At 42.0% G+C, this 13,897-nt stretch overlaps 1 protein-coding gene across 3 annotated transcripts in view; it reads left to right on the top strand.

The window, feature by feature from the left end:
• The window catches only part of fam189a1 (family with sequence similarity 189 member A1), a 59,044-nt gene extending 46,593 nt beyond the window's left edge, over nucleotides 1-12,451 (top strand). For 2 of the 3 annotated variants that reach the window (XM_037450397.2, XM_037450391.2), the window contains exons 5-12: nucleotides 4,892-4,999; nucleotides 6,155-6,315; nucleotides 7,625-7,760; nucleotides 9,104-9,182; nucleotides 9,257-10,030; nucleotides 10,225-10,293; nucleotides 10,518-10,840; nucleotides 11,076-12,451. In XM_037450397.2, coding sequence (XP_037306294.2) covers nucleotides 4,892-4,999; nucleotides 6,155-6,315; nucleotides 7,625-7,760; nucleotides 9,104-9,182; nucleotides 9,257-10,030; nucleotides 10,225-10,293; nucleotides 10,518-10,840; nucleotides 11,076-11,264 — 1,839 coding nt within the window. In that variant the 3' untranslated portion in view covers nucleotides 11,265-12,451. The remainder of the gene's footprint in view (nucleotides 1-4,891; nucleotides 5,000-6,154; nucleotides 6,316-7,624; nucleotides 7,761-9,103; nucleotides 9,183-9,256; nucleotides 10,031-10,224; nucleotides 10,294-10,517; nucleotides 10,841-11,075) is intronic. The other variant, XM_037450403.2, reaches the window with a different exon arrangement.
• Nucleotides 12,452-13,897: the final 1,446 nt, after the last annotated feature.

Genomic DNA, 13,897 nt, shown 5'->3' with positions numbered 1-13,897 from the left:
TTATTTGTGTATTTGTAAAACATCTACTGGGTAGATTTTCATGAGGTTTGATTCAGATTTAGGATGCATTTCAAGGATAAAGCCAATTTCCTGTGCCACGATACCTGCTAAACATGCCATTCCCTTTAGATTCAGCTGTACTTTGCATTTATTGCGTTTATAAGTTTACAATTTACAATTTACAGAATTTAGAGTGAAGATTTGCAAGGAAAACCTTAGATCTTAGGTTCCGTCCAGCAATGCTTAATATACAGAATATAGAATGAATTAAAAGACTCAGAATTGTGATCATGTCAGCATGCTGACGTTATAATTAAGCTCAAAGCACCAATGTTTTTAAATCGAGTCACACAGAGACGCTAGCATGGCTACAAACTCTACCACTCTACTTCTCTCGTTTTTATATAATCATTAATAATGATCCTTAAGTCATCAAGTCGAAAGTGATGTCTCCGAGTTCCCTCTTTCACTTTGTATCACAAAGCCGTCGAAAGCCGAATGACGTGAAATACAAAACACTGACATGTGTCCGGTCTCCCATTAATTGGGCAGGAAATGGAGAATGGCAATAGCGTTTGTCTTTCACCTCTTAGTATGCAGTGTGCATCCAGCCTGGTCTGGCGGTAGTTTGCGAGTGCACAATCTCTGTAGATTTATCTTGACTCATTATCTGCAGGAATGATATACAGTACATGCTACTGTGTCTTTATTGGATAACGACGATCATATCCATTCATTTTATGACCCTGATTGATTATAAAACATTGATAACCAAATAAAAGACTTCATAGGATGAAGCATGCTTCTAAAAAGAGGAAAGATCAAGCACATTTGTCATTTGGATCATATCTCATTAAAAGAGATATGGGAATTGGTGTCATTATTAAGTGCCAAAGTTGTCAGATGAGTTGAATTATGCCAAAGAGGAGGCTGTCACGCCCGAGTCCCAATAGTCCTCGGCCATTTCAGATGGATCTCTGATCCTAATAAACTCGTGGTGCAGTCGCCATATAGTTTGTGTGTCACTAAATTACATTACAGGAGTACTTAATTATTATGAGCAGGTAGGTTGAGTAGCCAATTAAACCACCCACACTATTTTTCAAGCATTTCTCAATGGCATCTCTGTTTAATACTTTTGTTTAATCCGCAGTATTCATTTTGCTGCCAAAATGTATCATTCACTCTTTGAGGACACATTTAATTTCCATTCCATCCTTTTTTCATTCCACTGCCAGAGGCTGCACATGTTTGATGGCAAGGAATACTAAGATAACTTGTGATTTCCTGTAAGGGGGCAAAGGTGTAACATTGCTGTGTAACTCACTAACCGCTTTGGCTTGAGGCGAGGTATCTTCCGGAGGTGAAATATATATGTCGAGCGGGCCTGTTAAACGCTTTCTTAAGAAGTGTTCTTACATTTCTTTGCCTAACAGGATTTATTATGCCATTATGCATTTGCGCTCACAAGGGAAATCCCACAAATGCGCCGGCTCCTATCTGCACGGCAGATGTATTACCAGAATGAAATAGCTTAATTAAATGAAGCTGTCATAAATATTAGGGGTATAAGTAGATTCTTGTAGTTTGAGATGGGAAAACTACATTTGCTGTAATCCACCGCCACCCAACAATCGTACAAACAGCCTCACTATCAGACAACTGAAATGTTTGTGGTGTATTTGCTCTGGCCGACACAAACCAGAAATTGAATTTTGTTGAATGTGTGAGAGAACACCTTCCAATTGGTTATTAAGCCTCAGAAATGTTGTTCCCTATTGGTCACCTTTCGCTAGTCAGACCCCAGACGGACATCATCCGTCCACAGAAAAGCCTTGTTATCATGCATATTTTTGATAATTTCTGATCAGAATTACAGTGCAAGTGGTCACACTGTCTTGTTGGTGTCTTTTGTTTCTTTTGAACATGCCGGCGTGTCAGCAAAGCTTTTTACTGAAGACCTAATCAATCAGTATTTGTTGGCCTTAGCTGTGAGGTTGGTTGGTGTACGAGGGCCCTATAAGACCGAGCGACCTTTGAATCTGATTGAAAAAGAATCAGTCTCAATTGTTGAGGGAGAATTAGCCTGCATCAACCTTGTTCAGGCAGAAATGAATGACTGGATGAAGTCATCTATAGACAACAGAGGGGGTTTGAACTGTCGTGCTGGATTGCAGAACAGAATCTCATCGTGCTGCGACAAAAGAAGAAAAAGGGTGATTTTCTATGATTGGACCATTTAAACTTTGTAGGTCAGAGATTACCTTGGTTGGAAGGTCAAGACTCTGGGTAAGAGAAAAGCCTTTCCTTTACCACAGCCTGTGCATGTAGTAGTTAATTAGAAATACCACTACTGCTTCTAGTCTTTGGAGAAAAGCAAGGTGCTGCTGCACTATGCTACTGGAAGCCTGTCCTACTTTAGAGGGAGCAGCTAGTGGAGGCTTGTGTGTTGTTTGTGTCTGGTCAAGGCGTTCATGGTTTGTGAGACAACAGTTGAAAATCAGTGAAGTGAAAACCTAATTAAGTCCCCTGTTAGGCTCAGAGTGCTGTACAATCTGTCACTATACGGTGGTGGTCAGGCTAGGCCGCAGGTGCCACTTCCGAGGTGCCGGTCATGCGTGGAGGTCATAATAGTTATTTTGAATTCAGGTGTTCTGATATCAAATAATCATACACGCATTTATTTATTCTCTGAAGAGAATCCTGTGATCACTTGTGTGCATGCATCTGTAAGTGAGTGTGCACATCTGTGCCTGTGTACGGCCTGTTGTCGCATTGTGATGCGGCAAACTGCAGATGTTTGAGGTGCCCAGTTACAGCTGCATGTTTAAGGACCTCTCGTGGCGGCGGTGAATCACACTCATTCAGAAACCTTTCATTGCCTGTATTATACCGCCTGCTGACTTCTCACCCACTACTGCTACTACACCGGACTGCCCCCTGGCTGCTACAGGCCTCCGGCTGAGTGCACCGCCGCCTCCCCGCCGTTGATCCAAACCCAAACACTGTGACGGGGAAAACATTGCTCACGTAGTATATACTGTTTTGGATGCTGTGTTTGGCTAACTAAACTACCTTAAACTGTATCATCTAAGGCCTCTAATAATTTGGGGTTGAGTTTAAATGTGAGTGACTTGTTATCCATTCTCCACACTTTCCTCCAATGCAAAAAAAGTTCCCAAACTGTTCTCCAGGCAAACATGTTCTAGTAGCATTTTATAGTTGGCACTGCTCAACGTCAACCTCGCTTGTTCCAACTTGAATCATCTCCGCTTTAACTTCACACAGACTGGATATTTGGCAGAAGGTTACTGGATATCAAACATGTTTGAAAAACAGTTGCAGAGCTGGCAAAATAAACTTCAGAAGAGAGCGTAAGTGAGTCACATCTGATCTGGCAAAAAGACACCGAGCCTGACCATCGTTTAAGAAGGCTATCAGGGGTATCTGCACACATCGAGAAACCCTGTTGAGCTAGAGAGGGACACTCGGTTCCTCGGGTCCAGACCGTTTGAATCTGCACCCTCCACCGAGTTTGAGTGGCCTGGAAACACGGCGTAACGAGTCGACAACTCTGTCTGGCGAGGGAGATGGCTGTCCTCTCTACAGATTGTCAGAAGACTAATACAAAGTCAGGGTTTTGTAATGTCGCTTTTAATTATGTGCCTTTGTAATCTGGTGAATAATCGGTGCGACAGGCTGGATAAAACTGTGTGGTAACAGGGAAGCTTCTTGAGACTCCAAGAACAAAAGGTGAATCAAGGTTTTCATTCCTGTGCTGAATGTCCCTCCTGTCATTGCCTTGAGGGAATTATTTTATTACATTCATACATATTTTTGGGCAGCCATGTCAAATATTAACTCAATATTTTTTTACCTTTGTGGGAGTACGGCACATTTTGGTTGCAGATGAATGAGCAGGAGAATGTGATTAATTTCCTCTCTACCAAACATTCACCCCTTCTTCCTCCTCCTTCCTACTTCATCTCATATTTTGTCAGTCTTACACAGTTCAATAACAATAATAGAAGTCCTGATAATACAGTTATAGGTATTGGGAAAATTAGTTTATCAAGGCAGATGATCCCCGTGAACTTAATAAAGAAGCATAGAGTTAAATTTAAGTGCACTGCAGATCCAGGACAAGCTGCTACCATCCTCCCTCCTCTCAACATGCTCTCTGTGCTGCGCCGTCGCTATTCCCAGAGCCAATTACTGTGCAGGTGGAATTACTGTTCCTGTGCTGTTCTACAGCAAATTAATTCAAACGCTGTAGTAATTGAAGAGTAATCTGTTACAATGTGCAAAAAACATTATGGTTAAGAAAGGGAACTGCCTAAAGTTGATCATTTTCTACCTTTTTAGGAGATTATCAAATATTTGCATTTTGCTTTTCTCTGATTCAGTTTTCACTGTGTCTCAGCTCATAGATTCACCACTAGTTTGTCCCTTTGCTGCATTGCCAAAGTGGGAATGTGTCTATGCTTGTGCTTAACCTTGAAGGTTTATGAGGTTGTTTTACCTGATATCGAATTTTAGACTATGCCTTCATTTAGGTCAACATCATAATGCTTTTCATTGTAATAGTCTTTAACCTTTTAAATGTATTGTAGATCTCCTAACTTTGCAGATGAGCTTCTTCTTCATTCTGTGTGGTTGTCATACTAATCCAGTTATTTTTAGAAGGGCATGCCTTTTTTAAAGTGTGTTACCCTGTGTCTTCTCCTGTTGTTCTACATTCACACATCTTTAATATTCATAGCTTTTACTGACTTCTCTTCCTCTCTTCCTCTTGTCTCTTGCACCCTTGTCATTTCCCTTATTTTTCACACAGATTTTCCTCTAATTGTGTTCCTCTAACAGTGTCCTCCTCTCCCTTCCTCTCCTGTAGGAGCTGCTTTTCAGTGTGTGTGCCCTTAATGTCATCTCCACCATTGTGTGTGCGCTAGCCACTGCAATGTGCTGTATGCAGATGGTCTCGACCGATGTGCTCCAGATGGTGAGTGTAAAAGCAGACAGCGTCAATAGCTTTCTAACCTTATTTTCTTTTCAGTGACCACCCTGTTGTTAAAAAAAAAAAGTGTGTTTTTTTTTAGTCACGGGATTGGTATCATTAGGTTGGATAAACACATGCACTTCAAGGACGATTTGCCAACCTTCATCCATTTTAAGAGATTGGAGAGGAATGTTGTGAAATTAACCTGCTTGATAAGTGGCGGTGGATATAAATATACACTGTGAAGGTCAATGGTCACAGGACCTCTCTGAGAGCATCTCGAAAATATGTTGATTTGGAACAAAGGTGCAACGTCTACAGTGGGACAACAAGGATATTGGCATGGTCCAACTCCCTTTGTATTTCCCACTAACGATAGTTATTTAATGCCTCTATCTGCTGGAATGGTTTAGTAACAGTGCCTACTCATACCACATATGAAACGGCTTTGCAGTAATGCTTTTCATTTTGTGCTTACTGAAATGACTCTGGATTTTTAAACTGCTGCTCCGGCCTGGAAGTAAAGCCTGGTTTGACAAGGGGGTGATGTGGCAGCTCTATAGTAGCTAATAAAAGACTTGAAGTTTAACTCAGAGTGCAGAAATATTACATTTCAATCTTGATGCATGTTAGAGGTCAACAAAGACCTATGAAAATAAGATAAAGCTATAGTTAAATTAAACTATAGAAAGTAACATATACAGGGCTGTGTCTTAACAGTCTGCTAGACTTTCTTAAAGTGGGCTTGCTTTCCCATTTACCGCAAGAGCAGTTAACCTTTTATTTAGCTCACTAAATTTAGCCGAGTCAATAGCAGCGATGGCAGCTTGAAGATTAGAAAAGCCAACAGGCTCTGACCAGAAAGTTGTCCCACTTAGAAACGTCTGGGTGAGGAAAGTAAATCGCTGTCAGAGCTGCTGTTGAGGTTTCCCAGAGTCGGGCACTTGAATCACATTTGCTACAGTGGAGCTTGTTTAGTGACAAAATGGCACAGATGTGAATATCTGCTTAAATGAACAGCTGAGAGGTTCTGCGTGAATAGACGCTAGCTCAGTCATGTCTCCCTGGTGAAATCATGATCTAAAATAATGAATGAACAACAAAGAGCCCCGTGAGTGGTAATTGTCTGATGACGGTTGTTTTTACGCTGTGTTTCAGTTCATGCCGCACAGAGCGCGAGCTCTAAATGCCGACTGCATGACCCCCCATGGAACCATCCTCCACCAAACACTGGACTTTGATGAGTTTATACCTCCCATTCCCCCACCACCATACTACCCCCCGGAGTACACCTGCACCCCCTCAATGGATGGACAAAGGTGAGAGGCAAGATCCTGCCCATCAGTGGTGACATAAGGCTCCTTTAAGCTCCTGTATTATCCACAGTGGTGAAAATAAACACATGAATGGCATCTGATAAGATGTTTCTAATCTGGTGGAAGGCAGAACCAATGCTAATATGTTTACTGGTTTACTGACTGTTTCTTGGATATGCAGTAAGTTTTGTTAAATATAATTTGACTTCAAAATCTGAAAATGTTCTGCAATATGCATTGAAACTAGAAATCAGTGTAATAAGTAACTCAGGTTAATGCACATCCTTGAGTTGCCTTCATATCTGGAAGAGGAATGAGTGGAGATCTTAGAACTAGCATTTCTAATACACATTTGCACATGCAGATTTAGGATTCTTCAGGATCATATTACTTTAACTTCCTACCTACCTGTAGTGATTTCAATGTTATTAGAAAGGAAAAGATGAGGTTTCTTGCCGCTTTGTCACTTAACCCCTTTTGTCAGTAAAAAACGGCTTTATTAATGTTGACCACCCTAAAATCTCCCATGAGATAGTGAATATACAGATGCCAAAGGCCAAACATATGCATTAAAATCCAGATCCTTCATATTAAGCAGCAGTGGCATGTGTCTGTTTGCTCCCAGGCTGTGACCATCACATGTGGCGTATTATCATCCATGGTTAGCTCAGAGCTTTGCCCTCTGCTGAGCAGCTGCGACATCCGTCGTTCTCTGCGCTTGTGAGACAGATCGGTCCAGCCCTCTGTCATCACTACCTTCATGTTCTCAGTTTTGCCGACTCCTTTGGCAAGGAGCTACATCTGTTTGTCAGTTATGCCAGCAACATAAACAAGGCAGAAGAAGCATTTATGATGTTCGTGCTCAGGGCCAGGGATGTGTCATGACATCATCATGCCTCAGATGATTGGTGGGAACTCTCAGGTTTTATTTCATGCTCCACCACTTTAGAGGAGAAGCAGGTTGTAATTAAAATATATGACTGCATGCATGACTGCTTATTCTTAATTTGCACCACAATAATGATGGTGCCCACAAAAAATACTGATGGTGCCCATAAAAAATGAATATACCCATATACAGTATATCTTCGGTCTTAAAGTGTTTGGTACAAGACAATGTTTTTCATCCTTTCTTTCTTTTTACTGAGCAATATTCTGTAGTTATTTTACTCGAATGGGATTATTTCCTTAAATACTCTGGCAACTGGCTCAGTATACTTACCACTCTTTGTCTTTCAGGCATTTGGTGTATGATTCTGAATTCATTGTTCTTTTAAAAAAAATTGAAATTCTGCTGTTGTGCCCCTGACAGAGGCCTTCATCTTGACTTCCCCCATTCTCCGTTCAGTGCCATCTACGGGGTTCCTATCAACAGTCCAGGGACACTGTACCCAACTGACCTGCCTCCTCCGTATGAGTCTGTAGTGGGACAGACTCCAGCCAGCCAGGTGAGAACATTCAACACGCTGTGCCCTTAAAATACCACCGACTCCAGGGGCATTCATGGACAATTGGCCATTGTGTCTTGGATATAAGTTGTGTTAGTCTCCCCAGGGGTAACATACATGTCTACACCACATTGAATAACAGTCTATGCAGAAGTTGTTTAATGCATTTTAATGTCAAACGTTATGATGGTGTAGTCAGGAAACCAAAGCCAGTAGGATTCATCATAATCATTTATGACAGTCCATCCCCTAGATGTTGAGATGTTAAAAACTTTGACCTGGTTTTGTATACAAAAAGGGATGGGATTATCCCCAGGATTCATCCTCTGGGGAACATGCATTTCTGTCATGGCAATATCTCTACTATAGGTAAAGATATAGTTCCATCAGGACCAACATGAGGTTTTGGGTGTGGTTTTATGAAAAAAAATCATACTGGAATTGTATGAAAAAATAATAATAATTAAGATAAAGATTTATATATTCAAATAAATATATCAAAGCAAGGGGATTTCAAGGTTCAGCCTAAGTTACTTTAAATTCTGAAATATGAAAAGTGTTATTATAGACCAGACGCTCGGCTGTTCTTCTTTCAATTCTTGGCATTTACTCTGGCGTCTGCAGTTGACAAGATACATTTCAACTTTCATTATTTATCTGGTGTTGCTTGACAGTCATGTGAAGTGCAGACTGAGGCTTAGCCGCATCTCATTGTTCACGGCTAAAAATAACAATCTAATTGTTAGGCAAATCCTTTTATCTTCTATTATACTCACAGCATCACTTTAGGGTTTAAAAAAAGAGGTTTGTATTGTTATTGTGGTTGTACAACTTAATTGTGTTTGGTAGCCCTCAGCCAGCCAGCAGCAGCAAACAACAACATTAACAAAAATATAATAGACTAAAAGACACAGAAGGAACAAGAGCATTACAAAATTAATACAATTTGTATACATCTCTTCACAATACATTAGCGGCAGTCTTTTTCACTTGCGATAGATTAGCAGGAGTTGCTGTAGATAAATAATTGAAGCGGGCAGTGATGGATTGATTGTGTGAGAGAGCAGTCGCTGAACAGGAGAAACTCAGCTGATGATTTAATCTGTCAATATGTTGTGTTATATGAACATAGTATTTTACTCAATATGATGGAATAGTTTCCTTTGTAAGGAACATCTATTAATCAGTTAGTGTGTTGTGGTGTTATAGAGCCCTCTAGAGACCAAATGTATGTGTTGATGGTGAGGTGCTGCACTAGAGCAATTTTTAAAATCTGCTTCATGCATTTAATGCAAACTGTGCTTTTCTGTTGATTTACTCCTCTAACATTGTCCACTTGACAGTTCGCCACCAGCATGGAGCAGCAGGCCACTGAATCCAGTCTGTGTGAGAGAAACACCACTGCAGGATTCAGCACTCAGGGTAAAGACAGTTGAACATTGCAGAAGATTGTCTACTAGAAGTCATGCTGATGGTGCTTTCCCCTCTTCTCTCAGCCTCGGTGGACAGCGCGTCACTGATGGTGTCCGAGGTGGCTGATCAGGACCAGACTTGCTCTTCGGAGGACCTGTGCTCCCTGGAGGTTCAGGGCTCTGACTCCTCTCCCTATGGCATGCGCCACACCGCACCCATCGACGGCAGCTGCAACAGCCTGGAACTCTGCACACGCGACCATCGTGGGCTGCCCCACACTGGCGCTCGCCCGAGCCATACGGGTTACAGTGAGTCCTCGCACAACACGCAGGACTCTCTGGAGCGCTCTCCTGACTGGTCCTCTGAAAACTTCAGCAATCCCGAACAGGAGGATCCAACGGAGGGCGCGCATGCGTGCGGGGAGCTCAGGCCCGCCATGCACATATGTGACGAGCTCGCGTCGGCCAAACATTTCCCAGAGGAGCCACCAAAGGCGTCGACTCACTCCCTCATTAAGGCGCGGATGATGAGCCGGAAGCTCACCCTCCCCGTTACTCTGCCCCCGACGCCTCAGCCGTGCTCCCCCACCTCCGTCGCCTCTTCTGGTGGAACTTACGGCGTGAGTCCTATGGCTCCTTCTCCTTCCCCTTCCCCTCCCAGCAGGCCACGAGGCCCCAGGCTGTGTTTCAGCGTCTGGTCCCCATCCTCGGCATCGCAGCCCCCCTCTACCTCAGCCCAAAGTGGCCCCTCACCGTCGGAGAAGCCTCGGGCGCTCCGAGCAGCCAGGAGGTACCGCAAACTGGCCCGCATCGTCCGTTCTACCAGTGACCCCATCTCCTGCACCTCTACGACAGGAAGTGAGTGCAACATTGTTACACAAGACTACAGCTTGAGCAATGGAACAAGCGCTCAAATGATTGGTCAACAAAGTCCCCCTTTATGATTAAGATGTTTGAGTCCAGCAGCCTGTTGTTGTCTTAAAGCAATGGATGGATCGAGAACCTGCAAAAGCTTGTTTTGTCCAAACTAAGTCTTTTGACTCCCTCTACAGGAGAAAATTGTGGCTGCCCCTCTGCAAATATGCCTGCTGAAGATTCAACTCACACATCACCAGAGCAAGGTATCATTATAGAAACAATTGTTTTTGTGATGTAGTTTTTATGGAAGCACTGAAACACAACAAACTGTAGTGGGAAGCAGTTGTTCATCTCTGCATTCAAATAAGCATTATACTGATTAAAATACGTTCCAGTTCCTATGTTACATCATACCCAAAGCACTAAATCCACAGGTATTACTGTTGATTTTTCTATATGATTTAACATATTTTTCTCCTCTGTTCAGAGCCGGCAGACGTTACTTCGGGGGTAGTTGGAACTAAACCCAGTCACATAAGTGTCAGGAAGCAGCCCAAAGAGGGCAGGAAAGTTGACATCCACCTCAAACCCCGCGCCCTGCACACACACTCCTCCCACGAACGCCCACACTCCCTGGCTGACTTCAAGATGTACAAAGACACCAAAGTACTGGTGGCCAAGTTCCTGGAGCATTCAAGCTGCAGTCTGCCTCCTGATGTCCAGCAGGTTGTCAACAACATCAAGTGTGTCATCAAGTCGGATGAGAAACACATGGAGGAGGCCATTTTTAGCGCCAATGTCATAGATCAGGTAACTGAATCAGTCTGGGTGTATAATGTCTATTGCAAAACCACCAGCTTGTAGGCCTGTTTCTCTTGACATTAGGTGGATATTAGGCAGCAATGTAGACTACAGACCAGAAAACAGAAAACTCTAAGATAGATGAAAATGGATGGTTCAATCATACCAACGTTCTATAAAAACAAACAAATCAAACAGAGAGTGGGTGATAACGTGTGCCTCTCTTTTGTGTGTTGCGGCACAGGTGATGACCCAGCGCGTCATCGGCAGTCCCAGGAAGCGTGGCCACGAGGACCTCCACCTTCAGAGCTGCGGCGCTTTGAGTTCCCCTTCCATGCGCCGTCCAAAGCACCTCCCACAAACAACCAGCACCTCCAGTCATCCACTGGACTCCCCTGAACAAAGCCTCGAGTGCAAAGAGACAATTCTCTGACCACTCCCCCAACGAGGACTTGAGTCAAAACTCTGAGGTTATTTCAGGATGCTGGTGTTGCAAGCCCCCTTGTGCTGTGCAGCAGATGTCTGTGGAGTAATGAATAACTCTCCTGGCATTAAAGGGTCATTTAATCTCAACGTGTGACTGCAGCACAGGCAAACTGAAATGGCCACTCGCTATATCTCCTTGTGCCCTGTGAGAACGTGCCAAGTCATCAGCAGAAATGGTAGCAAATTCAGACTGAGCCTGCCGGTGTCTGTGGTGGCTTGTTTCTCATCAGAAAATCAAAAGAATGTTTCTCCCTCAGGGGATCTTTTTTTACAAGTATCATCTCTTAAAAAAAAAACAACAGTTAGTAAATTTGGATTTGTAACTCAAAGACAAAGGAGATTGCTATCAATATTCCTAAGAAATATGTTTGTATTAAACTGTGAGGCGAAAAGAGGGCGTTACTATCCATTGTTTGCGGACTTTTTGGCATTGTTACTGATAGGGTGGTGAATATTTTGTGGTGTCGCTGGTTCAAGAACATCACAGATGTGGATAATTTAACTTACCTCATTGTGTTACATTGTGTTCAGTGTTACAATAAAATACCAGTTTGTATCTTGCGGTGTTTGTTCACACTTCAGTGAATGTTTTTGGATCATGTGTCAGTTTAATGTGTTAGTATATTGAACACCCAGTCAGATCGAAAAGGACTGGCCAGAATAATAAAAACAGGAAAATACAACAGCCTTTCCTTAAATATCAATTTGGTGAACCTATATTGTATTTTTTTATTCAAGGAAGCCAAGGCCGTGTGTGGACTAGTGACTGTGTGTGAGGGTGTTTTCGTCTGTGGAGATATTTTGTTAATGGAATAGTAAGAAGCAGTTTTGAATCATTACAGGTGCGTGAACAAAATTAGTTTGAAGATGGGTGTAGTCTAAACAAGGGTGCAGATAGGGGGTGGAAGTGGAGACGGGTCATTGGCCCCTGATGTGATCCCATCATAAGATGGTCTCCAGGTGACTATTTTTATTTAATTTAAAAAATCAGTAATTTTTGTTTTATAAATTAGCATATTTAAGATATTCAATGCATGGAAATAGTTTGGATTTAGATTACAGGCCTCCAAAATGTCTTTCCCATTAACAATCACAGAGTCATTACTTGCAAAAATAAATTTAATCTTGTTTTGATTTCAAGAGAAAAATGTTTGAGTTGTTTTTTTATCTACTGTGTTGACCGCTAATGAGAAGACTCCGGGTTTGAATGCGTGCAATACATATATTTAAAATACTGACGTAAAATTGGGTAGATCGTGTCATCGAAATTTTCTTCATACAGACATGTGCTTCCAGCATTTGTCTGTGACTCGCGATGTGTGCTAATGGTTTCTTGTTATTAGGGTCCTCGCTATGACTAGTCGTAGAGGAACCTATTGTATTTTAAGGAATTATTATTATAATTCTCACAAACTAAGGGCCTTTTTGGGGCCTTTATCATATTCAAAAAGTTTTTAAATTTGGCATGGATATTTGGACTGTTAAAAAATATGTTGATTTTTGGGTCTCACTTTGGGTATAAAGAGATGTCTCTATAGCGCCCTCTAGAAATTTAAAAAAGAACACACTAGGCCAGTGTCCCCCCGATGTCCGATCAACTTGAAAGTTGGCACACATGTGCTCTTGGACATGCTCTACAAAAAAGTCAATCATGGTATGCAAATGCACCTAACTAGATTTTCTGCCATTTTGAATTTTATGAAAAACACATTTTTCGCAACTTCTCCTAAACACTGAGTTTGATTGTCATGAAACCTTCGGTGGATCATTATTTGTTTAATGTGCCCTTGGTATATCAGATTAGTGCTGATAACTCATTGTCTTGATGAGATATGGGCTAATTAACTTCGGAAAGGGGTGTGGCTTAATCTGGCAAGATTTATAACTTCCAAATGGCTTGGCCTGCCCTCACCAAAATTGTAACATGTGTAAACATAGATTTTTTCATAATCTTTGTAGATTAGGGGGCGCTGCAATTAATCTTAAAGATGTGCATTTTTGGCATATTTTCATAATTTCTTAGAGTTGTAAAAGACCGAACTCCTCCCAGGGATTAAACCCGATTATTTTCAAATCCACGCAGTGTGCTCTTGAGACCTTGGGCTCTAAAAATTGCATTTTGCCAGTCCTTTCCCATTAAACTATGTGCGTAACTAGCAATTAAAAAAAACATCTTTTGAAAGATTTCGATGGAAGTTAGGTCATGTATGGTATTTTGAGAGGCTTTTATTTTGGGATCAGAATGTCCTGATTATCCCCAAGTGACGCCTTGGTGATGTGTACTCTCTGCCTGAAGTGGAATGGTCATGAAAGTATTGATTTTTTCCTTTTAAATCTAATCTGAAAATGACAAAATGTAGTCTGGTGATTGAGATTTGAAGGAAATTGGCTCATGTATGGTATTCTGAGAGGCTTTAGTTATTAATGGTACATCAGAAGCTCCTGGTTATATGTTGACATAAAGGCCTAAGACCATGATAATGTCAAAGATAAAGTTTGCAAAGCGGCATTCCTGGCGTTGCTCCACGCGGTTAACGACCACTGACTTGCAAACGCTTCGTCCGACGGCTGCATTTGTAA

Source organism: Pungitius pungitius, chromosome 4 (assembly GCF_949316345.1).
Source record: "Pungitius pungitius chromosome 4, fPunPun2.1, whole genome shotgun sequence".
Taxonomy (NCBI): domain Eukaryota; kingdom Metazoa; phylum Chordata; class Actinopteri; order Perciformes; family Gasterosteidae; genus Pungitius; species Pungitius pungitius.
This window is presented reverse-complemented; position numbering and strand designations above follow the sequence as displayed.